Source organism: Cetorhinus maximus, chromosome 14 (assembly GCF_964194155.1).
Source record: "Cetorhinus maximus chromosome 14, sCetMax3.hap1.1, whole genome shotgun sequence".
NCBI lineage: Eukaryota > Metazoa > Chordata > Chondrichthyes > Lamniformes > Cetorhinidae > Cetorhinus > Cetorhinus maximus.
This window is the reverse complement of record NC_135892.1, coordinates 56987163-57003583: the sequence shown is the minus strand read 5'-3', so window position 1 is coordinate 57003583 and position 16421 is coordinate 56987163. Positions and strand designations below refer to the sequence as shown.

General features: G+C 41.3%; 1 protein-coding gene across 15 annotated transcripts in view; it reads right to left on the bottom strand.

The window, feature by feature from the left end:
- ccdc88ab (coiled-coil and HOOK domain protein 88ab) overlaps positions 1-16421 on the bottom strand; it is a 350607-nt gene that overhangs the window by 119273 nt on the left and 214913 nt on the right. For 13 of the 15 annotated variants that reach the window (XM_078556951.1, XM_078556946.1, XM_078556945.1 and 10 more), the window contains 2 exons: positions 12487-12614; positions 9616-9757 (listed from right to left, as the gene is read on the bottom strand). In XM_078556951.1, coding sequence (XP_078413077.1) covers positions 9616-9757; positions 12487-12614 — 270 coding nt within the window. The remainder of the gene's footprint in view (positions 1-9615; positions 9758-12486; positions 12615-16421) is intronic. The other 2 variants (XM_078556947.1, XM_078556954.1) reach the window with 1 other exon arrangement.

The window sequence follows — 16421 nt, the reverse complement described above, 5'->3', positions numbered from 1 at the left end:
GGGTCATACAGCTCAAAACGTTAACTCCATTTCTCTCTCCACAGATGCTGCTAGGCCTGCTGAGTTTTTCCAGCATTTTCTGTTTTTGTTCTAGATTTCTAGCATCCGCAGTATTTTGCTTTTATATATTTATGGGAAAGTGGGGGGTGTGTTTCTGGTGGGGCCTGGCGAGGGCAAACTGAGGCCCTTAAGTGCCTAAAGCGCGGTGGGCCACCTGACATCTCCCCCACCACAAGCAAAATTGCGCTGGGGCAGGGGGAGGGGCAGTAGGGTCTGGGAACAGCAGCCATGGAATTCCGCCCAATTTTACGCCCCTGTCCATTTGCCAACTTGCCTCCGGGAAAGTGTAAAATTCTGCTCTATAAGCTGCTGTGCCCATTTCATTTGGTGCCTTCTCTCTATGGCCAGCTTCATTCTCAATTCTTTCTAAAAAGAAACATATGCACACTGGAATGGAGTGAGTGGAGGGAAAATAATGGTAAAGGCATAGAGAAACTTCACATTCCAAGAGATCAACAGGACAATATTAGTAAATGTGCTGCTGCTCTGCCCCTGCAGAACATTCAGAGTAATGCTTATTCCAGATGATTACAATAACATCTACCTCAGTCATTGGCCTCGATAGTAATGCAAACACAGAAGTGCGGGTGGCAACGATGGGTGACAAATGCACAAGATGGAGGGACAAATTGGATTGATTGATCAGATTTCAATAGAGATGCATTATCATTTTATACTTTAACTTCGCTTCGCCACTGCACAAGTGGCGTGATGGAGACCCATGATTTTACCTCGACTATTTAAAGGCCTATATGGTGGAAGAGGTTTAGAGTTCTGTACATTGTGTTAAGCGGATATTGCGAGACAGCATCAGGAAAGGAAAAAGCTGTTCCCAGATTTGCTGAGCTGTTCTGGATGTAATGTCGGTTGCAGTAAACGCAAAGAAAGAGGTGCTCTTCCTTCACAGTGGAAAAAAACACCTGCTATCAAGACAAAGGTGTTGCTGGTAGCAGCCAAGGGGTGAGCAGCAGGAGTGTGGATCCAATGACCTAACCAGGTTAGGAAAAGGAGAAAGTTACACACTCACCTAAATCCTGTAGTGCACAGACCCCCATCCCCACTTCACTTTGTCTTCTCAATAGTATTCCATTCATATCACTCCTCAGACACACTTTCAGAACCCCATCAATGTAGTTTAATGCACTTTCTCACCTTCATCCACCACTGTCACTAACCCCAATCCTTATGTATACCACCTCAGTCAGCTCCCCAAATCCTCAGCACACATTCTCAAGGGCATGCCAGTGAAATTTGTAATGCATCTGCCTGATAGTCACCCTCACCAAATGTACTGCATCCATCGGTTGTCCACATCTTTAGTGACATAAATGCCGAGCCCAAGCCTCAAACATTGCCCAGGTCCTACTGCATGTGGACGTGGACTGCTTCACTATCTGACAAATTGTGAATGTAACCAAGGACTTGTGCGCTGCTGGCCCAGGCAAGGGATGGTGGTGATAGGGCAGACGAAAGTGCAAACACCCCTCAAATCATTTCCACATAGCACCTATTGACTACCTCTCAACCAGTATCTGACATGCTGACTCCTCTCCCACTCGCCCAGTCTGCACCAGCACAGGTAGAGCAGTCTTTGATGAGTCCTCACAGTTCCAATGTCTAGAAATCATTGGCTGCAAGCACCTCAGAAGTCAGAGCATGGAATAGGCTAAGCCTGCTACTACCTCTGCTAAAGCCATAGGGATACCACATAGTTTTAGGGAAAGCAAAAAAAAAACCTTGATTTTGATTCAAAAACCTTGAATTGATTAAGATCAATTGGTGACTGAGCAATGTGTAGATAGTTGGTTATAGGACTGCTTATATGAGTGATAGTGATATTCAAGTGCTAGTTACTTTGGTCCTGTGTGAGTGACTAACTGCAGCTTCGAGTTATTAGAGCTGTGATTGACTGGTTGCGGCACATTGCAATTATACTCGAGACCCTTGTTGGTGAGTAGAGATTCCCTTAGTATCTAACAATCTATCAATTTGAATATACTCAATGACTCAGCATCAAAAGTTATGTGAGGTAGAGAATTCCAAAGATTCACAAGCCTTCGGGTAAAGAAATTTCTCCTCATCAACTCTAAATGGCCGACCCCTTATTCTGAGAGTGTGACGACTCATTCTAGGGGAAGCATCCTCCCAGCATACACCTGGTCAAGCCACTTAAGAATTTTATATGTTTCAATGAGATCAGCTCTCATTCACCGCCAGAACTGTCCAGACAGCTGAAGCACAGTGTGAATAGGCCAATGGGTTGCTTGATGACACATCTGCTTATCATATGACTTGTCGTCTTCCAGGTGTTCATTGGTAGGGCTTGTTAGAGGCATCATTGACCAGGTGTGAATGGCATATCCTTTGTTGTTTAGCAGCAACCCTCAAAGCTAGTTTCAGGTTCAAACATGTCAAGGATGTTGGACTGTCACAGAATGAAAACATCATGGTAGATCCCAGGGAACACAGACCTGCATGAACCTTTCCGTGCAATTGCACATCAGCTGAACGCTGATGGGATTAGATCCCTAGTGGTTGATAAATTTACCTTGTAGATCTGAGATGGATGCTTGGATTGCCCTGTATATATAGTTGATGGCACCATGTACCTCATGGAAACCAGCCAGAGAAGTGAATCAGTGAATCTCAGTGCAGATTCACTCAAGTTGGCATTGCAAGCAACTTTTACATGCCTCTTAGCTGTGATAGCTTGTCCATTTGTTGATTACCTTTTGCATTTATGTGCATCGCTATGTCTGAGTTGGTGCTCTTGAAGGAACCAGAAGTAAAGAAAGTGATTTGGGGGAGGTGGCGGGGAGGGGGATGGGGGTAGAGAAATGGCTTTCACAGCCAATGGCAATGTGTGGTCACCAAGTCCAGCAGGCAGTAGCTACTCTTCCAGGAGGCTGCAGATGTCTGAAACCACTGAAGACGTGACAATCTCAGTCTTAGGAAGCAACGCTCTAGCTGTAGACCCTGTTTGGTGAACGGTGCCTCCTGTGACCTCAACCCCTCTGTTGCTTCCTTCTCTGCCGGTCATAAGCAGCTACTTCCACAGTATGCCCTTGTTATTTGTGCTGCTGATTCTTTCTTGTCCAAAGTCCAATACAAAGCAGCTATGGCGACACCTATCATTCGAACATATGAATTAGGAGGAGTAGGCCACTCAGCCCATTGAATGGCAGAGCAGGTTCAAGAAGATCATGGCTGATCTGATTATAACCTCAACCTCACATTCCTACCTACCCCCAACAACCTTTCACCTCCTTGTTAATCAAGAATCTATCTAGCCCTGTCTTAGAAGACTCTGCTTCCTTTTGAGGAACAGAGTTCCAAAGACTCGCGACCCTCCGAGAAAAATTTCCCCTCATCTGTCTTAAATGAGCAACCCCTTATTTTTAGCAGTGATCCCTAGTTCTAGATTCTCCCACAAGAGGAAACATCCTCTCTGCATCCACCCTGTTGAGGCCTCTCAGTATCTTAAAGGTTTCAATCAAGTCGCCTCATACTCTTCTAAACTCCAGTGGACACGAGCCTAACCTGTCCAACCTTTCCTCACAAGACAACCGCCCCCACCCACCCATTCCTGGTATTTGTCTAGTAAACCTTCTCTGAACTGCCTCTAATGCATTTACATCTTTTTTTAAATACGGAGACCAGTATTGTACACAATACTCCAGATATGGTCTTCCCAGTGCCCTGTATAACTGAAGCATAACCTCCCTACTTCTGTAGTCAATTTCCTTTACAATAAATTATAACATTCTGTTAGTTTTCCAAATTACATGCTGTACCTGCATACTAGCTTTTTGTGATTCAAAGGGAGGTGGCGGCATAGTGGTATTGTCACTGAACTGGCAATCCAGAGACCCAGGGTAATGCTCTGGGGGCATGGTTTCAAATCCCACCACGGCAGATTCAATAAAAATCTGGAATTAAAAAAGTCTGATGATGACCACGATACCATTGCTGATTGTCGTATAAACCCATCAGGTTCACTAATGTCCTTTAGGGAAGGAAACCTGCCATCCTTATCTGTTGGCCTACAGCAATGTGGTTGGCTCTCAAATGCCCTCTAAACAAGGACAAGGATGGGCAATAAACACTCACATCCCATGAACAAATGAGAAAGAAAAAGCACTAGGACCCCAGATCCTTCTGAATCTCAGAACTCTGCAATCTCTCACCATTTAGATCATCTTTTTTTTATTCTTACTGCTAAAATGGATAATTTCACATTTGCCCACATTATACTCCATTTGCTAGATTTTTGCCCACTCACTTAACCTATCTATGTCACTTCGTATCCTCCTTGCGTCCTCTTCGCAATTTACTTTCCTACCCAGCTTCGTCGTCAGCAAATTTAGCAACCATTCCTCAGGTCCCTTCATCTAAGTCATTTGTATAAATTGTAAAAGGTTGAGGCCCCAGCACTGATCCCTGTGGCACACTACTCGTCACATCCTGCCAATCACAAGATGACTCGTTATTGCCAACTCTCTCCTTCCTGTTAGCTAGCCAATCTTCTATCCATGCCAATTTGTTACTCCCTACACCATTAGCTTTTATTTTCTGCAATAACCTTTGATGTGGCACTTTATCAAATGGCTTCTAGAAATCTAAGTACAGTTCATCCTTTTTCCATTGCACAAGTGACTCCAATAAATTGGTTAATGTGATTTCCCTTTCACAAAACCATATTGACTTTGCCTGATTGTCTTGAATTTTTCTAAGTGCCTTGCTATAACATCTTTAATAATAGCTTCTAACATTTTCCCCATGACACATGTTAAGGCTAACTAGCCTGAAGTTTCCTACTTTCTGTCCCCCTCCCTTTTTGAATAACGGAGTTACGTTTGGTATTTTCCAAGCTAATGGAACCTTCCACGAATCTAGGGAATTTTGGAAAGTTCAAACCAGTGCATCAGCTATTTCACTAGCCACTTCTTTCAAGACCTTAGGACGAAGTCCATCTGGCCCTGGGGATATGTCAGCCCACAGTATCAACAATTTGCTCAAAACTACTTCCCCAGTGATTGTAATTTTCCCAAGTTGCTCCCTCCCTTCCATTTCCTGACTTACAGCTATTTACAGGATGTTAGTTGTGTCGTCTATAGTGAAGGCCGAAGCAAAATACCGGTTTAATTCTGCCACCATCTCCCTACTTTCCATTATCAATTCCCCAGATACACTTTCTTTTGGACCAACACTCACTTTGTTAACTCTTTCCTTATTTAAATATCTATAGAAACTCTTACTATCCATCCCTTTGTTACTGGCTAGCTTTCTCTCAAAAGCTAATTTTTCCCTCTTGCTGTTTTTTGTATTCTTTCCAATCTTCTGACCTGCCACCCGTCTTTGCATAACTATATACTTTTTCTTTAAGTTTGATACTTTCTTTAACAGTTTTTTGTTAACGACAGATGGTAGGCCCTCCCCTTGGAATATTTCTCTCATTGGAATGTATCTATTCTGTGTATTCTGAAATATCCCTTTAAATGTCTGCCACTTAATCTCTACTGACATATCCCTTAATCTCATTTGCCAGTTCACTTTCGTTAGCTCTGCTTTCATGCCCTCATAATTGCCCTTATTTAAATTTAAAATACTAGTCTTGGACACACTTGTTTCTCCCTCAAAATGAATGTAAAATTCAATCATATTATGATTGCCCCTATCTGGGCAGTGGCAAGGGAGTGGGGGTTGCCTTTACTATGAGGTTATCAACTAATCCCATCTCGTTGCTCAATACCAGGTCTAATATAGCCTGCTCTCTGGTTGGCTCCAGAAGATGTTCTAAAAAACTATACTGAAAACATTCGATGAACTCATCTACGCTACCTTCGCCCATCTGATTTTTCCAGTCTATATGCAGATTAAAATCCCCCATGATTATTGCTGTACCTTTCTGACAATCTCCCCTTCTTTTATACGCTGTCCTACAGTGTAGTTACAATTAGGGGGCCTATACACCACTCCCACAAATGACTTCCTGCCTTTATTATTTCTCATCTCAATCCAAACCGCCTCTACATCCTGGTTTCCTGAACTTAGGCCATCCATCTCTAATGTGCTTATACCATCATTAATTGTCACCCCTCCACCTTTCCTAACTTCCTGTCCTTCCTAAATGTCACTTATCCTTCAATATTCAGGTCCCAATCTATGTCATTCTGTAGCCATGTCTCTGTAATGGCTATCAGATCGTACTTATTTATTTCTATTTGCATTATCACGTCATCCGTTTTGTTTCAAATGCTACTTGCGTTTAGATACAGAGCCTTTAACTTTGTCCTTGTATTATTTTTGTAGAGTCCAGCCTTTTCTGATTTACTCTTAGATTTGTACTCTCTGCCCTTTCCTGTCACAGTCTATTTATCATTTCCCATATTAAAACCTTTCTCTTGTGCCTTGTCAATACTCGTTTGGTTTACCACATCTTCCCAAATTGGATCACTTGTTGCCCCACCCCCCCATTCAGTTTAAAACCCTCTCTACTTCCCCAGTTGTGCAGCTTGCGAGGACACCATCCCCGGCATGGTTCAGGTGTAGACCATCCCAATGGTACAGATCTCACTTTCCTTAATACTGGTGCCAATGCCCAAGAACCAGAACACACTTTTCCCAAATAATCTTATTTGTGCTATGTCAATTTGCACGTGGCTCAAGCAATAATCCAAAAATTACCATGTTTGAGCTTCTGCTTCCTAATTTGGTGCCTAACTCCTTATACTGACTATGCAGAGCCTCCTTCCTCTGCAAGTTCCTCTCCAGCCCTGAGCTAATGTCCCGAACCCTGGCACCAGGCAGACAACTTAGCCTTGTGGACTCTCACTCTTACTACAGATAAGTGTCAATCCCCCTCACTATACTGTTCCCTACTACCATTACATTCCTTTGTGCTCCCCCCACTTGAATGGCTTCCTATACCAGAGTGTCATGGTCAGTCAGCTCATCCACCCTGCAGTCCCCACTCTCATCCAAACAAGCTGAAAGAACCCCAAACATGTTGGACAATTGCAGAGGCTGTCATTCTTGCCCTCTGTGTCCCCTTACCCACCTCAGCTACAGGCACACCCTCCTGTCCCTAGCCACCTTCCAAATCAGGAGGTCCTATCCTAATGGGCGTAACTGCCTCCTGGTACAAAGCTTCCAGGTAAATATCCTCCTCCCTGATGTGTCATAGTGTCCACAGTTTAGCCTCCAGCTCAATGACTCTGAGTGAAAGCTCCTCAAGCTGTAGACATTTTTTGCAGACGTGCTTGCCCTGGATAACACTGCTATCCAGGAGCTCCCACATGCTGCAGCCATGACACATTACCTGGCCTGCCATACTTAATTACTTTATTCAATTATTTATTTTCTTTTATATATTTATTAATCTCATTACAAATTCCTGTACTATTTTAAACCTTAGGAATAGAACAGACCTTGCCCACTTACCAGATGCTTACCAAACAGCTAGCCTCTTCCCCTGTAGCAGAGCAAGAACCAGTTCCAACAGGGCGAAAGAGTTAGAAAAAGCCAAGGAGCACCTCCCTCCCCATCTCACCAAACTCCCTCAGCTCACCAAACTCCCACACTCCATTGGGTTCACACTGAGAATGTCTGGATTTATATGTTCTAAATAAAGGGGCCAGCTGAGTCTCTGGGTCCTCTTTTTACCCTCCTTTCTAGGTGGTGGTTTCTGCCACCGGGTCCTCTTTTCACCCGCTATCCTGGTGTTCTCTCTGTGTGAATGCCTCTGAATCGTAAGTTTTGAACAACAAGCAGTTTCATCAAATATTTTCCCAAAGGGAACTGAGAAAGCAACAACGAGCATTGAACCTTTATTCAGATTGGGTCTCATGTCCTTTTCCACCCTAATCAAGCGCTGCTCAATCTCCCCTCAGCTTGACTGATTTTTCTAAACCTCAGGAAACCCTCGTAATGGTCATCAATTCCAAAGTGGTCTCAAAATCGCATGATAGGAGGCTAATTTAAATATTAATGGTATACCTGCCACTCCAGATAAGGAAAACTCAGCCACCCCGCTATAAGCTGCTGTAAAAGCAGAAATTGGAGTATATGCAGTGCGTTTGGGTCACATTTTCTGAATTTAATAATTTAACACCCCCAGCTCCATTCCTGTCTGTCACAGGACGGAGAGGTCTAATATTTAGTTATAGTTTTATTTCCAAAAAAAGGTCAGATAATTCAGCAGGAATAATATATTTGAAAAGTTGGATCTCCTCCCAACTAAAGGGATCTGCTACGACTCTTGTACTTTGTCGATGTGTTGAGCAGTGTTGAACACTGCATATGGAAATGTTGTACTTGTACACAGGAGCTGATGAATGGGGAAATACGTTGATCATCTAACAAAGTTATATCTTCCTCATTCTACCGAAGCTACCCAATACATTCTTTGATTAACCGATTTAAAATATGCTTGGGGTTGGTTTTCATTGCATCGGTTGAACAGGAACAGGATATTATTGCGCTTTTTAAGGACCATCTGTTTAAGGCACTATTTAGAGCCAGAAAAATGCTTTGACTAGCTTTTAACTAATTTTAGAGCAGGGTTCTTAAAAAAGCATTAGACCCCACATAAGCATAATGCAAGGGGTTTAATGCCTGGTTAAGATGGCCACCAGGGACATCTGAACATTGCCTGAGTAAATATGTCTCTGGGCATATATCAATATGCTATTCATGCATGGGAAGTGCCTGCTAAATTAGTCATTTAGTCCCCATTTTTTGAAAAGCAGGCGAAACTGGCTTCTAAATTGTTCCCCTTTGATTCCAGTCTTTATGCCCCAATGTTTTAGTTTGATGTACCTCAACCTTTCTACACTGCATCCAAGTATCCCTCTTTAGTTCTGGGAAAGGGAGGAGGATAGAAGATAAGTAGAAGCATATTCATCTTCATACAATTTTCAGTATTTTTCAGTATCACAAGGGCAAAAATGACCCCACATGTGGAGGACAAGCAAGTTTTTTCAATTAATTTGTCCTCATTTGTAACAATGTTGAAATGGTAAAATCTGGCTCACTGCATAGATATTTAAACTTAAAGTGCAGATGTATTCTTAAACTCACCGTCTGTATATATGCTTTCAAGAACATTGTTTCTGCCGGAGCTTCTCCAGAATGAACAGTATTTGTTCAAATTTAATCGCAGGATACATTATTGATAAGTTATGTAGCATGCAAATTTGTAAACATAATATAAATTACTCTTTTATTCTTTCTTGGGATACAGGTATCGTGGCATACATTTACTGCCATCCTCAATTGCCCTATAAAAGATAGTGGTGAAGGTACTCCCACAGAGCTGTTAGTGGGTTCAAGAATTTTGACCCAGAAGCAATGAAGCAACAGTGGCCCAAGTCAGGATGGTGTACCTGGAGGGGGAGTTAGGAAGTGGTAGTGTTCCCCATGCGTAAGAACATATTTAGTTCATGTTTGTGAAACTAATACATAGGACTATTTTTGTGATCAATATTGTGAAAGCAGCTTTAGTTCTTTTTAAAGAAACTTGAAAATAATTTTACTTGTTGAGGCCTTACTTACCGTCTTTAATTCCTGACGTAGTTGCTGGTTCAAATTGGTTGATTCTTCTAATCGTGCTTCGAGACTGGCAATTTTCTCTTCTTTAATTTCAAGAGATTTTTTTAGTGTACTTTCAAGTTTGGACTCCAAAAGCTTATACCTGCTGAAAGTTGAACATTGACATAGAAAAGGAGTTAATTAGAAGTTTTCTAAACTGTGTTTTGGAACGATTGACTTACAATCTGATGCAAAGATGCAGTAAATGCAAAACAGAGAGGGTATTAAAGCTAAGCTCTTGGGACAAATGTTTTTTCCAAGACCTGGGAGTTCATGTGCATAAATCTTTGAAGGTGGCAGGACGTATTGAGCGAGTTGTTCGCAAAACATATGGGATTTGGGGCTTCACAAATAGAGGTATTGAGTACAAAAGCAGGGACGTTATGTTGAACTTATATAAAGCTCTGGTTAGGCCAAATCTAGAGTATTGCATCCAGTTTTAATTACCACACTTTAGGAAGAATGAGAGAGTCCTTGAGAGGGTACAGAGGAGGTTTACCAGAGTGCTTCTAGGGATGAGGGATTTTATCTACAAGGTTAGGTTGGAGAAGCTTGCCTTGTTCTCCTTGGGGCAAAGATTGAGAGGAGATCTGATCGATGTCCATAAGATTACAGCAGAATTAGATAAGGTAGACAAAGAAAAGTTGTTTCCATTAGCTGATGGTTCAAGGACTAGAGGACACAGATTTAAGATTCTGGGCAAGAAATGAAAAGTGGGTGTGAGGAAGAACTTATAAATGCAGTGAGTGGTAATGACCTGGAACTTGCTGCCTATGAGGGTAATGGAAGCAAAGACGATGAATGATTTCAACAGGAAAGTGGATGAGTATCTGAGGGAAATAAACTTATAGGCTACAGGGATACAGCAGAGAAATGGGACTGACTGGAATTCTCTACAGAGAGCCTGTATGCACTCAGTGGGCTGAATGGCCTCCTTCTGTGTCCTAATAACTCTATGATTCCAAAAACCAACTCCTTTAGCACACAGATCTGAAAATATACCATTTTTGATACTAACTAAAAAGCCTAGATTATAAGCAAGTAATTTTTTTTTTTTTTAAAGTGTTCAAAAGAACTTAACTTGCAGCTTCAGTGCAAAGTACTTTGCCATTTTATGTCTCCCACATCTAAGTTAAAATCTAGTCATCAAGATAAATCCTCAGCTGGGCAGTTACCTCAGTTTTGCAAACTCAACACTTTACCACATTATCTTTTAATGTAATCTACATTCAAGAACAGAATGGAGAGTGATTTCAATACTTTTAATTTAGCTGGTAGTCACAATCAGTCACCTGGTATAGAAACACATTTTCACTTCATCGGAAATGTCAAGGTCTCATTCCATGTGCATTAAAAAGTAGTGGTTTATTTTTTTTAAAAAAGATATGAAACCTATAAATTAGGGACACCTAGGGGTAGCACCTCCTAAGCTATTTCCCAATACGACTCCATTTTAACACTAGAAAATTAATGTGAGCCCAGACGCCGACAAAAATAAAGCAGCTCAGTAATATTCAGTATATAATTGTTAAGTTTTTTTGTATTATAGATCAACATAATACATCATATAAATATGAAAATCTGTGTTTTTAAAGTACTTTGTAAAAAATGTTATTATTTTATGTACTCACAAGGCCTGATGATGCACATGTTGCAACACAGTTCCTCAAAATCCCACTTTACTGGCACAGTGCAAGTGCTCTCTGGATTTGGTCTGAGAGAAGAGGCCTCCTATCACACCATTTCTTTATCCCTGTCTGTCGGGTGAAACCCCCTCTGCTATTCCATTTCCCTGTTCCACCTTTTGTCAGATCTCTCAATTCAATGGCTGCGTTGTGCAAGGTCTTGCTCTAGACCGAGTGAAGGCAGCTGCAAACTGAGCATCAATACTAATGAGTCCCCCATTACCCACCTTTTCTCAGTCAACCTATTCCCCACCTCTCTTGGGCCCTTTTCCTGTTTCTTCCATTCCCTCATGTCCATCTCTCCCTGAGCCCCTATTCCCCATCTCAATCTCCTCTCAACTTGAGTCCACTGTGATCTTCAGCAGGCAATTCCCAACGCTCCCTAGCCAGTCATAGCTCTCTATGGATGTCAAAATCAAGCAGTAGTTGGTGATGCACTTGTGGGAAAGGTGGGTATTGATTTTGTTTAAAATTATTAAGATTTAACCTTGTTTGGACACCCAACTCCAGGGTAATAGTCAAACATTATTTAAGCTGCCTCATAAAAGTGCCTATTTTACATGTCGGCACACCATCACAAGGAATCTTTTAAATTAATCTCCCAGGCTGGAGTCTGTGCTTAGTATAGGGTCCCCCTGATTTTGAGAAAGTGTGGAGTGAGATTTTAAGTTGCACAGTTCCCAGCTTTTGCGGAATGTTAGTTCTTTACCCACCACCCTTGGTGGCAGAAAAACCACTCTATCCCAGAGATAGAGCCGTGCAAGCATTCAATTTGAGATGAACCAGTTTCTGCCTCTACAGAGCTGGGCAGAGATATTTGTTCCATAAAGCCATTTCTTTTAACTGCTGCTACCTCGCTCATATCCACTTGCCCCATGTTTTACCCACTAGATATTTCTGGTGATTTGAAGACCATAGTGATTGTGGTTTCAAGGTGCAACTTTTATCTATTATAATATAAATTATTTGGGACAGTCAATATGTATTTGTTTCTTAGGTCCGTTAATTTATACAGGTTTTATACACGCACACAACTTTACATTTTCATTGCCATTGGTAGTATATTTATATTTCAAATTGGAGGCTTTTCCAATAGCATTAAAGCTATGTTATCTAATCTTAACAAATTCTGAATTATCACCAGTCTTACCTATCATCAGTGCTTTGTTCATCATGGAGGAGGCGCTCCTTGTTCAGCCCAATCTTTTCCAACTCATGAGTCAATTTTTCCAAGTCATTGCTCATTTGTTGAGCATGTAATTTCTCATTCACAAGCTCCTGCAAACATCACACCATTTAACAAAATTTCTCTGACTCACCAACTATTGAAGTTTATTCTTTGAGAATTAGGACAATATGCACAATTTTTCACGATGTAAACATACTTCTATAAAGTATTGTAAACAAATTAAAAGTGAAAGATTCCTTAATAGCAAATCCAGACATTAATTACTAAACCAGCAGCCAAACTTAAGATAACAAGAAAATATTAATATTGCCAACCTTAAAACAAGCAAATAACAGATCAGCATTTATAAAAGATGAGTATACAGAGCAAAAAAATAGTCAGCGCAAAAATAAGCCTGAATATTTGACTTACTCAACAGAAAAGAATAGTCTTAACTTATGCTAATGGTATTTATTGCAAGGGAAATCCAATGTACAAAAGAGTGCAGTGATAAATTTAGAAATTACTAATGGGAGATGTGTGTACTTAAGACACAAGGTTGGGAAGGTTACTTTCAATTGCTCTTCACCCAGTTCTGCCTGAAAACAGGTGGCAAAGGAAAAATCAGGGGAGAAGGAAGGGGAACTTTGCATGCTCAAAGCCAACCTGATACAATTCACACAAATATTAAAACAAAATACTGTGGACACTCGACATCTGAAATAACAACAGACTAAGCTGGAAATACTCAGCAAGCCTGGCAGCATCTGTGGAAAGAAAAACAAGGGTTAACGTTTCAGGTCTGTGACCTTTCATTAGAACATCTGATACAATTCACAGGTAGGCTTGTGAATGGGTGTACAGAGCACACTCATCAGTTTTGTTGGAGCACTGTTTAAATATGCAATTTGGGGTTCTGGCTAGAAGACATCCGATTACAATTTTGAAGTAGAAATGGGCAAAGCTTCAGTGTGCACACACTATCCAGTTTCATCAGCTGTTGAATGGTCTAACTGATTGTCCTTAAAGGGACAGCTAGACACTGCTCCAGAAAAGGGCTCCAGACCATTTCTCCCCCCTTTTTATTTTATTGGGGTCAGGTGGAGAAGAAGCATCTCCTGGTTCCATGAAAATGTTATAGCTTTACTTAGCTCCCTCCATGAGCAGTTCCCCAACTCCTCGGTCGAGGCCAGCCAAATGGGTTATTGTAGGAGTGGACCAACTTACCACTCTCTGACAACTACAGGCTGCAGTCCAGCACCTATTTGGGGCCTGTACCTCAGGATTTACATTCAAACATTTAAACCTGAAAACGATTTTGGCTTCAGGAAGTTGGCACAGCTGCTCTGCTGACTTCATCCTCTTTTTGGTGTGTTTCAAATCATTCTTGAGAGTTACTTTCTGTGGGTAGTGGTGAAAAGTGTCCGGTAGTATGCCCTCGCACCACCCCCAGCCCCCACAAGAAAATTTTCATTTTGAAATAAAGATTACTTAATTGTGCTTTTTTTATTTTGGTAGTGGCGAGATGGACTACAATAGTCTTTATCTGGCTGTGTAGATTCTTATGCTTGACATTCAGCTGTAGTTGGTAGCACAATTGGTTGTGAGTCACAAGGTTCAGGGTTCCCATCCCAAACCAGGGCTTGAATACAAAATTCAAGGCTGACATTCCAGTGCAGTACTTGGAAGTGCCATCCTTCAGATGAGACATGAGACTGAGGTTGAGGCCCCATCTGCTTGCTTGGATGGGTGTAAAAACTCCCATGGCACTATTGCAAAGAAGAACAGGATAGTTATCCCTGGAGATCTGGCTAGAAAACAGATTATCTGGTCATACCACATTGCTGTTTGTAGGAGTTTGTTGTGCACAGGTGGGCTGCTGTGTTTCCTAAATTACAACAGTGACTACACTCCAAAAGTACCTCACTGGCTGTAAAGCACTTTTGAGACATCAGTGGTCATGAAAAACACTACTCAAATGCAAGTCTTTCTTTCATATGGGTGAATTATATGCAAAGCAGATACAGAAAGAGAACTAGAGAGGCAAAGGAGGACTGAATTTAGAGAAAGAAGAAAATTAAGAAAAAGAATAAAACTTTGAAATTTTAAATCTAAGAATGAAGTACTATACGAAGTGTCATGATAATGAAAGAAAAACACCGGCTGCGTCCAGAAATATTGGACTTTAAAAGTTAGCCCTGCGTTTTTAAAAATGCACACAAGCCACTGGCTGGAATGCTGCAGGGTGACTCCCTAAGGGGTAATGGAACCTCATCCTGTTGCCAGACAAGGTACTTCTAAAGACATCTAGAAACTAATTACTCCCTCCGGTAGAGGCAATGAGACATAATGGGAGATGAGTAACATCTCATCAAGAAATCCTGTGATCAATGCCCAGACAGATTTGTGAATTCGCTTCCCATTTGGAATATAAAAAGGGGTTAGAAGTGAGCTGGAAAGCTGCCCTGGTGTCTGTTTGTTGGTGGGTGTTCTGAGAGAGAGCAAGTGCTGGAAGTTTGACTCAAAAGTACACACAGTAGCCCTGCAAATCGCCATTTTGCAGGTATCCCGATCTCTCGCCCTCTCTACTGAATTCAACTCTACTGGAACCTTGAAACTGAATATTTGTCTACTGAAGTCAATTCTAGTAGAATCTCGAATTGCAACGAGTCAAGGACTGTTCCATAGACCTTTTTCATTTATATATATTTTACTTTTAACCTGTATGATCATATATGCCTGTCTTTTATCCTTTCTTGCCTTTAGTTAATAAACTTACTCTTACTTTTAACAAAAGAAAGTCTGATCAAATTGGCTCCTTCAAAACCAGAACAATTGGGCCTGGGGAAAAGGCACCCGCTAAAGAGATTCTGTTTGGATTAAATCTTGTTGTAAACAACAGAAGTGGGGGGGGGGGGGGGGGGGGGGGGCGGATGATTAAAGACAGGGGAGTTAGTTCATACCCTCACCAGGGGCATAACAATTTAGGGTTTCCCAGCCAGATGGTGACAAATTGAGGGGTCTCGCCTGGATCAACAACTTTGCGGAACCTCACCTGGGGTGGGTCGTAATAGAAGGAATGAGCCAGAACACTTCAATTTCTGGGCCAGGGGTCAAGTTGCATTGCATTAACAATGATTGTGACATTAAAAGGTACCAACACTATTAATTGCCAGACTTAACACATTTAATGGACAATGACTGTAATGTGAAAATCCAGCAAGTTCTTCAAAATAATGGGGATGCCAAGGGTAAAAAGCTTTTTGTGTAAAGCAAACATAGGAGTGAGTATAAATCGACCAACAAGTTTGATATTTTGCAACCCACTTTCTCTTTTTAATCTCTTAATTCGCTGGCCAATTGCACATAAATAATGCCGTGCGTCTCCAATGCATATTATTTTGCCAGCAAGTTCAAGCTGAGTGTACAAGAACAAGTTACTGCATAAGTCAACTCTCAAGTTTGGTAAAAGAGTAAAATACTACAAATTCTGGAAATCGAGAATAAAGAAAGAAAATGCTGGAAATACTCAGCAGGTCTGGCAGCATCTGTGGAGTGATGCTCTGTTTCCCTCTCCACAGGTGCTGCCAGATCTACTGAGCAGTTCTTATATTTTTTGTTTTTATTCAAGTTTGGTAACCATTGCTATTAGCTTTAGTAGTGAAGCTACTTACAGTTTAGGTGAGATCAAATGTTTTGCTGTTTAAAAAAAATTTCCAGTTCAAATATTTGTACACACTTGCCACATGGTATAGAAATTGTGTTCATTTATTACTCATTGCACATGATTGATTTTGTTGCCTTCCAAATCTGTGGTCATATTTCCAACAATTCCATTTTTGAGCCCCTCCAATCAGATATTTGTTCCCGCGACAGCACTGAAATGGCCTCCATCAGTCATAAAGGCATCTTATGTG